Source organism: Pocillopora verrucosa, chromosome 4, assembly GCF_036669915.1.
Source record: "Pocillopora verrucosa isolate sample1 chromosome 4, ASM3666991v2, whole genome shotgun sequence".
NCBI lineage: Eukaryota > Metazoa > Cnidaria > Anthozoa > Scleractinia > Pocilloporidae > Pocillopora > Pocillopora verrucosa.
The window spans coordinates 28,377,759-28,387,040 of record NC_089315.1 but is presented as its reverse complement, the minus strand read 5'-3'; the positions used below and the strand labels follow the sequence as shown (position 1 = coordinate 28,387,040).

The 9,282-nt window shown below is 41.5% G+C and overlaps 2 protein-coding genes across 2 annotated transcripts; both read left to right on the top strand.

The window, feature by feature from the left end:
• Positions 1-1,164: 1,164 nt before the first annotated feature.
• On the top strand, positions 1,165-8,608 carry LOC136280430 (uncharacterized). The gene is made up of 3 exons (XM_066165504.1): positions 1,165-1,254; positions 4,540-5,017; positions 5,928-8,608. The coding sequence occupies exons 2-3, from the start codon at positions 4,541-4,543 to the stop codon at positions 7,140-7,142; spliced, it is 1,692 nt and encodes a 563-aa protein (XP_066021601.1). The 5' UTR covers positions 1,165-1,254; position 4,540; the 3' UTR covers positions 7,143-8,608.
• Positions 1,622-2,796, top strand: LOC136280414 (uncharacterized). Its single transcript, XM_066165444.1, has 2 exons — positions 1,622-1,896; positions 2,211-2,796. Exons 1-2 carry the CDS (start codon positions 1,622-1,624, stop codon positions 2,794-2,796), a joined length of 861 nt encoding a protein of 286 aa, XP_066021541.1.
• Positions 8,609-9,282: the final 674 nt, after the last annotated feature.

Here is a 9,282-nt window from a genome sequence, read left to right as displayed (position 1 = left end):
AGGAACCATCAGAAAAGTTCAAGTATTAGTATGCAAACACAGTAAACAAGTCCCAGTGTTTACGTTTTATTTTTCACAGCGAAGCAAACAAAGATTCAGACAGTCTCTTCGAGGTAAAATAAATAGGTTTACCGATCAAGAAAAAACAAATGAGCTATTTATTTCCGTGTTTGTAGTTCTCGGACCTAAAATTAAAAATCCCAAATAAACCTCGTTGCCAAACTTAGGCTTTTAACCCGTGGAAGGCACTGTCTGTTATGGACTATAGGTGCCCGGCAGTCAGAAATTTTCTCTAATTAAGTTTCATCAGATAAGCTCTATTAGACTTGTTCCTAAAACTATCAAATGTTTATTTGGAAATTTCAATTGACTTCAAGATCGCATGGTCGTTTTTTAGTTGACGAAATATTCGAATATTACAACAAAATCGGTATTTTGACAAAGAAATTTGCCTCAACCTGGTCGTTAGAAACATTGACCGAATTTCTGCAGGTCATTTTGTGAATCCAATCAGAGTGTTCGATATATACTGACAGAGGCCAAGCAATTCTAAAAAGGATTTTGGTATTTCAAAGACGCATTTTCTGAGCTTGAGCATACGACCGTAAAATCACTATTAATCTTATCCTCATTATAATATTCCTAACAAAGTAGAATCATAAAGTTACTTCAGTGTCGGCAGAGGTGGTACATGCTATTAACTCTCACTGACGGAAATCTCTAAAATCCAAAATCGAATCACGGCCAAAAGAATAGCATGTTTACTTATCAGTTTTGATCAGAAATAAACCGTGTAACTGAAACACGCTAACGTCGTCAGTTTCCGAACACAATAGCCTTTGTGCATGATTAACTGCATTTTTCGTCGTTTTGAATTGATCAAAGCCGTGAAATAAAAATGAGCATCATTTTGCCAAGCTTCTCTTAAAACAAAAATTTTCACATTATTGTAGAAAGCCCTTAATTGCCATTTTTTGGCTGATTTCTAAGTGCATATTGACTTTTATCGGCGAAGGGTTCCGCTTTGTAGACTATCCTATCTATAATAGAATATCAATCGTAGTCAAAACAATAATCCATCCTTTGTTCTCTCTTGATTGTCAAAGGTAAATAAAACAGAGTCAACATGTTAAAAATTCAGTTTTTCTTTTCGAAGAGTGGCATCCCAATAGCTTCGTTGTTCACGCAGTGCTACGGCCATATCGCTTGTTTATCTCGGCCAAGTTAGACGTACTCAACGCGTCCGGGCTAAAGGTAGGTGTCCTTAAAATTAGTTCACACGCTTCGATTGAGGTTGGAATAAGCCAAACTAGAACCAGTATGAAAGATATTTGCCTTTGTGCGCACGTTTTTCTTAGAAGATTATAGCTTACATTAGAAAAACAGAAATGCTTATCTTCTCAACAAACTGAAGGTTAAGAAAAAAATCACGAAAAAATTGCATCTTAGAATAAAATTGAAGATATTATGAGAAATGGTCGACATCATTCAATGAAATAAGTGTCATATATGAGCAAAACAGAACTTTCATTCAAACCGGAAGTGACTCGAATAGATGATAAGATAAAAAAATAATACCTCACTATTGTTGAAACTATTTACCAGATTTAGCTGATGTGCAATGAGTGTTATCTGTTCTCCTGTTACCCTGTTTTCCTGTTCTCTTGTTCCCCTGTCCTCCTGTTTCCCTGTTTCCCTGTTCTCCTGTTCCTCTTTTTCCTGTTCTCCTTTTCCTTTATTTTCCTGTTCTCTTGTTCCCCTGTTCTCCTGTCCCCTGTTCATCTGTTCCCCTGTTACTCTGTTCTCTTGTCCTTCTATTCTCCTGTTACTCTGTTACCCTGTTCTCCTGTTACACTGTTCTCCTGTTCCCTTGTCCCCCTGTTTCCCTGTTGCCCTGTTATCATGTTCCCTTGTCCCCCTGTCCCCCTGTTCTCCTGTTACACTGTTCTCCTGTTCCCTTGTCCCCCTGTTTCCCTGTTGCCCTGTTATCATGTTCCCTTGTCCCCCTGTCCCCCTGTTTCCCTGTTTCCCTGTTGCCCTGTTACCATGTTCCCTTGTCCCCCTGTTTCCCTGTTGCCCTGTTACCATGTTCCCTTTTCCCCCTGTTTCCCTGCCTCCTTGTTTCCCCGTCCTCTCTTTCCGTTTCCTTGTTCTCTGTTCCCCTGCTCAACTCTTCCTCTCCTCCCCTGTTTACCTGTTTTCCTGTTTCTCTGTTCTCCTGTTCCCCTCTTCTCCTGTTCTCCTGTTCCCTTGTTCTCCTGTTCTCCTGTTCCTCTGTTCTCCTGTTCTTCTGTTCTTCTGTTCCCCTGTTCTCCTGTTCTCCTGTTCCCCTGTTCTCTTGTTCCCCTGTTCTCCTGTTCTCTTGTTCTCCTGTTCTACTGTTCTCCTGTTCTACTATTTCCCTGTCCTCTATTTCCCCTGTTCTCCTCTTCCTCTGTTCCTCTGTTCCTCTGTTCCACTGTTCCTCTGTTCCACTGTTCCTCTGTTCCACTGTTCCTCTGTTCTCCTGTTCTCCTGTTTTCCTGTCCCACTGTTCTTCTATTCTCCTTTTCTCTTGTTCACCTGTTCTCCTGTTCCCTTGTTCTCCTATTCTCTCTCTTGCTCTCCTCTTCCTCTCTTCCCCTGATCCCTTGTTCCCCTATTTTCTCTCTTGTACTTCCCTTTCTCTCTTCCCCTGTTCCCTTGTTTCCCTGCTTCCGTTTTCCCTGCTTCCCTGTTTCTCTATTTTCCTGTTCCCTGTTCTTCTGTTTCCTTCTTCCCCTCTTCTCCTGTTTCCCTGTTGCCCTGATGCCCTGATGCCCTGTTTCCCTGTTTAATTCTCTGTTTCCCTGTTTCCCTGTTTCCGTGTTTCCCTGTTTTCCTGTTGCCCTGTTTCCCTGGTCCTCTGTTTCCCTGTTTCCCTGTTTCCCTGTTTTCCTGTTTCCTGTTTCCCTGTTTCCCTGTTTCCCTGTTTCCCTGTTTCCCTGTTTCCCTGTTGCCCTGTTTCCCCCTTTTCCCTGTTTCCCCGTTTCCCCGTTTCCCCGTTTCCCCGCTCCTCTGTTTCCCTGTTTCCCTGTTTCCCTGTTTCCCTGTTTCCCTGTTTCCCTGTTTTCCCTTTCCCCTGTTTTCCTGTTTCCCTGTTTCCCTGTTTCCCTGTTCTCTGTTCCCCTGTTCCCTTGTTTCCCTGTTTCCCTGTTTTCCTGTTCCCCTGGTCCCTGTTTTCCTGTTCCCTATTTTTTCTCTGTTTCCCTGTTTCCCTGTTTCCCTGTTCCCCTGTTCCCCTGTTCCCCTGTTTCCCTGTTTCCCTGTACCCCTATTCCTCTATTTCCCTGTTCCCTTGTTTCCCTGTTTCCCTGTTTCCCTGTTTCCCTGTTTCTCTGTTTCCCTGTTCCCCTGTTTCCCTGTTCCCCTGTTCCCCTGTTCTCCTGTTCCCCTGTTCTCCTGTTCTCCTGTTCTCCTGTTCCTCTGTACCCCTGTACCTCTATTTCCCTGTTCCCCTGTTCTCCTGTTCTCCTGTTCCCCTGTTCCTCTATTCTCCTGTTCTCCTGTTACCCTGTTTTGTTTCCTTCTTCCCCTCTTCTCCTGTTCCCCTGTTCTTCTCTTTCCCTCTTCTCCTATTCCCGTGTCCTCCCCTCCTCTCTTCCTTTTTTCCTCTTTTTCCCCGTTTCCCTGTTCCCTTGTTCTTTTTTCCCCTGTTCCTCTGTTCTCCTGCTCCCCTGTTCTTTTGTTCCGTGTTCTCCTCTTCCTTTATTTCCCTGTTCTCTTGTGCCCCTGTTCTCCCGTCCCCCTGTTCACCTGTTCCCCTGTTCTCCTCTTCCCCTCTTCTTCTCCTTCCCTGTTATCCTGTTTCCCTGTTCCCTTGTTTCCTTTTCCCCTTATCCTCTTGCTCCCCTGTTACCCTGTTACCCCCTTCTCCTGTTCTCCTGTTCTCCTGTTCTCCTGTTCTCCTGTTCTCCTGTTCTCCTGTTCTCCTGTTCTCCTGTTCTCCTGTTCTCCTGTTCTCCTGTTCTCCTGTTCTCCTGTTCTCCTGTTCTCCTGTTCTCCTGTTCTCCTGTTCTCCTGTTCTCCTGTTCTCCTGTTCTCCTGTTCTCCTGTTCTCCTGTTCTCCCGTTCTCCTGTTCTCCCGTTCTCCTGTTCTCCCGTTCTCCTGTTCTCCCGTTCTCCTGTTCTCCCGTTCTCCTGTTCTCCCGTTCTCCTGTTCTCCCGTTCTCCTGTTCTCCCGTTCTCCTGTTCTCCCGTTCTCCCGTTCTCCTGTTCTCCCGTTCTCCTGTTCTCCCGTTCTCCCGTTCTCCTGTTCCCCCGTTCCCCTGTTCTCCTATTCTCCGGTTCCCTTGTTCTCCTCTTCCTCTCTTCCCCTCCTCTTCCTCTCTTCCCCTCCTCTTCCTCTCTTCCCCTCCTCTTCCTCTCTTCCCCTCCTCTTCCTCTCTTCCCCTCTTTCCCTCTCTCTCTCTTCTCCTAATCTCTTCTTCTCCTATTGCCCTCTTTTATTCTTATCCTTTCGTTCTCTTTTGCCCTCTTCTCTTCCTTGACGATATTGTTGTTATTTTATTTCTTTGATAGGATGGCCCCAGTTAACATAAATAAAAACATACAATGGCATGTTCTGTTTCCATTGTGTACCATTCTTGTGGTCGGGTCAGCCGCCTTAAAGTTACCATACGAGGTCCAACAATCAATTTTGGCCGAAAGTGAACTTGACGACCTCAAAGATCTGAAACGAGTCAATGTATCCGATGGGCGTGGTCCCACTCGCCCGATCTACCGACTGGATCTCGACCCTGACTATGTTGCTTACTACGAAATCGATACCGGAAGTAGCTATGTCATCTTGTCTTCCGGTTCTAGAACTGGAGATTTTAGAATGGTAGAGCATGGCCCGGATCCGCGACCAACTGATGTGCTAATGCAGCAAGCTCATAAAAATGGTCAGCTGTGTAAGAAGTTTTATCGGCTCACACCGTGGGGACTGATGATTTGTTCTAATCAAAATGGAACGATCGTGGCGGCAAGTTATGATTGGGTGAATGATGTTGCTGAGGTGAGGCTCTCCTAAGATAAAAGCAGTGGGCTAAGAACCGGTGCTCACGTTCATTAAGACCCTCATCAACGTACTTACTGCTGCTTGGCATCCTAGAAGCGAACACTCACACCCTTAGGAAACGCAACAAATTATGTTCCCAGAGAAATGTGTTGGTCATTTTCACGAGCGCGTTACAAAAAAAAAAAGTAAAGATTTTAAAACATAGACCTTCTAACTATAGCAACGTACTCACAATAAGCCAAGTGAAGCTTAAGAAGTGGTAAGTCATATCAGTGGAAATATGTGCAGTGCCAGTGGAACCGCGTTCATACTCCCTCAACAAAGGTTCTCTTTGTCAACCGGGATGCCACTCTTCGAAAAGAAAAACTGAATTTTTAACTTGTTGGCTCCGTTTTATTTACCTTTGACAACCGGAATGTAGCCATACATGTTGGTATTCTAATTGCAAAATGAAAAGAAAAAAAGTTACAAACGAAAAAACAAAAAAACAAAAAAACTTGAAACTTCATTCCATACATAATTCATCTTTAGAATCGGCTGGGAAACCTTCACAAATACATTTTTGGTGGACTGTAGCACTAAAACAAGGCAAGAACAGGTTCATTTAACTAAAGGGGGCTCTGAGCCCGCTCACTTTTGTTGTGTATCGTATTCTCGGGATAAATTGTAAATTGTCTTAAATTGTAAATTGTCTTGGGAAACTAAGATGTGGCAGTTTATCGTATCAAAAGATGACTGCATATACAAGTAAGACAATTCTGGCATGAAAATACTATTGATCTATTTGCCTAAAATGAGTGAAATTCATCTTTTCAGTTTCTATAAAAGAACCAATTACGAAATTAATTTTTACTGTATAATACTTATTGATTACAAGTAAAGAGTCCCCATTTCTTGATTGCAACAGATTGATGATTGGCGTAAGTTGGACAATATGGTAAAGAAAAATCCTTCCGGATTTAACCAACAGTGGAAAGAGCGAGCAGCTCTCAGGCGTTCAAAAATAGACTGGGTCACAAGTGAAAAAACCTTTAAAAGTGGAAGAATAAAAGAGAAAGAAACTTATGAAGAACCTCTCACCCCTGGTTCCATCGCTAAAGTAGCCCTTGGTGAAGGCTTTAGATCTGTGCGAATTTTTGTCACAAACTACGAAAAAAGGGGGGGACAGTGGCAGAAGAGACTCTGTAAGGTACTCGTAGATATTTGCTTGCAGGAAGAAAATACCAAGGTCAATCTTTCTGTCATAGCAAAGACAGCCAATCACATAGCTTACATTAGGCTTGTGGTACGTGGCAACTTGAAATATGTCGGAAACGCTCTGCAATGGAAAGAACTAGGCTTTTTCATCGAGTTTATGTCACGGAAAAGCGAACGGATTCGTAGACATTTTGTAATTGATTTGCATCGTAAGCGGTCACAGCGCTCTCCAAGTGGTGGTAATAAAGGCTCCATTTCCTATGAATCTGAGTTCCCTGATTATGACCAGCATAAGTGCTGTGGTGGCTGTTACAGTGGATGTGGTCCGGTTGCCTGGGCTCAGGTGTTCGGGTACTTCGACAGGATCTCCAAGTATAACTCTATGTTCAGTTCAAGAATTTTTGGAGATAGTAGCACCATGGCACCTTTGCAATTGACAGGTGCAGTAAAGGTCTTCGTAGAAAGCCTTCGACCATATCTCCGAACGCGATGCGAAGGAGGTCAGGGATCAACAAAACTTCGCAACATGCACCGTATCAAACCATGGTTTAAAGAACGACAAGGATCAAAAGCAGTGGTCAAAGGTTACAACCGGCCATGGAGAAAAAGCTCTTGGATGGTGTCAAAAGGTGTCTGGTTTCTAAAATATGGTTATCCCGTGGTCTTTAGTTTTTATGTCGACAACGGAAAGAAAAAGGCCGGCCACGCTGCAGTCGCCACGAAGTTCACAACGAAATCAACAACCTATCGCCATTGCCAGAAGAAGAAAACTGGATGGTGGTTTTGGAGAAAGACTAAGACAGTCTGTGATTGGAAAACTGACCACTACACCGAGTTCTTTATTCATTATGGCTGGGGAGGAAGTAACAACAAGTGGCAGTCAGTAAGTCCACGGGCTTTACACGTTGCCTACATTTCAAAGTGATATGTCTTATGACGTTTCATAGCAAAATTGCTGTTGTTTCTGAGTCGGGGCCTTGCAAATTAAAAAAGGCATTTACTTCTTTTGCAAAACGTATTTAAATGGGTTTTATCATCTGAAGTAGATTTTTTAGGGGAGGCTTTCTTTTAAATCTTAACAGTTGCTCTCAATAAACAATTGAAAGCTAAAGATGGGGCTAAAACGAGGAGGTAGGAAGAATTTAGCACTATTTACAGGCGTTTCTGGTAATTTTAGTATAGAGGATCCAGCAAATAAATTTGAGTGTATTGAGTGGTACTTTCGCCTCCTTAATTATTTTCGACTCACTTACGGAGGCCAAGTACTACTTTAATCTCTAGAAGAAGTTGCGATAGAATTCGTGTAGACGAAATTTAAAATGCTACTATCACTACTACTGCTACGACGACGACGACGACGACTACGACCACTTCTACTACAATTACAACAACTACTACTACTACTATTACTAAAACTGAGACTTGCATTTATATTTACTAATTGATTAGGCATATTAGACCAGTTGTTACTATGCTTGTTAACAAACATAATGGAGGACTTCACCAACTTAGGAAAACAGCAAAGCTTTCTTAAATTTTTTGGGGTGGTGTTGGGTGATTTTTATATTTTGACTTAAAACTGTTTTTTGATAACATTCATTATGTAACGTTTTTCTCATTTAACAGCCAACGAGTTTATGACAACTATATTCATAGTTTGAAACTATACAATCGTTCGTGCCTTTGGATTCAATGTTTTTTTATATTATGGTGATACAATAATTTGAAGGCCGTGAAGATGTGATAAATGGGTGAGGTAAAGCGACATCTTATGATCGGTCATAAGAAAAATAAAGAGGTAATAGCAAGAGAAACTACATGACGATAGCTTGAGTTAAGCCTTGGGGGTTTGATGAATCGACGATTTCCTAGTCAAATGGCCAGGTCATGCTATTTTAGGCAATTTCTCAACAAAGCAACTTCCGATAATTACATGACACTTGAAAAAAGATGCATCAAAATCATACGAAATACAAAAAGATTCTTGAATGAGGCTGGATGGTCAAAACTGTACAGTTGCAACATTTTGCGGTCAACTAAATGAAATGAAGAGAGCCAATTGACTTCCAGTGACTTCAATTTTATTGGAATCAGTGCGTGCTAAAAGGCGTACTTTTATGCTTATTGATAAAGCTTTTGCTTCAAAACAGAAATTGCCATAAAAACGGTGATCTAGTCATCTAAAGGAAGAAATGCTCATAACTCAAAAACCTTGTTCTGTGAAAGAAGTTATCAAAACAGTGTTTTTAAGCAAAGAAAACACGAACAAGAAAAATCATAAGAGCTTTGTTCGCACAGAAAGAAAGAGCGAAGGTTTTTTAAAGCTTATTTTAGTTCATGCTCTGTTATTTATGAACCTTGTAAAAAAATCTCGATCATGTTTATGCTCAATAAATGTGGAAGAGAATGGTTTGACTGGTTTTCCTATTATAACTAATATTTGCCTACATTCACTGCGAAAAGTATAATGTAATATACTCTAACGTAGGGGAGATAAGTCGATTGACTTATGGCACATTTTTAAACTTTGATTTTCCTGCAGACTACAATTTTTCCCTGGGTCTTTTCCCGGTTCATCGAGCGCCAGGGGGTTTTCAAAACTACATGCGCGCAGTTGATGACATTGCTCTTGTCTTACAAAATGACTTGCATTGAAGTTTATTCAGCCACTTTACTAGCTGATAAGGAAAAAAAAAAAGATTTTCACGGATAACAATAAACGCAACAGAATAGATTAACAGGTTTTGCCACCTATTAAGCGTAATTAACTAATTAGATATATTACTTTTTGGAGCAGGTGGGATCAGGCACGCATGTTTCGGATGGCAGTGATCAGTTCAGTAAATTGAAACTAATTTTTTGAACCTTGAAATAATGTATCAAGAGAGGTGCATTGCCATTTCAAATTTATTTTGTCTTCATTGGTCTAATTTCCACCATACTTAGGTTATATCGGTACAAAATAATTCATCAAACAATTCAAATTTTGTCTGAGTTTCCAAGAAAAATACAGAGTCACATTCTATACAAAATTACATCATTTCATAACATATAAACAATAACTG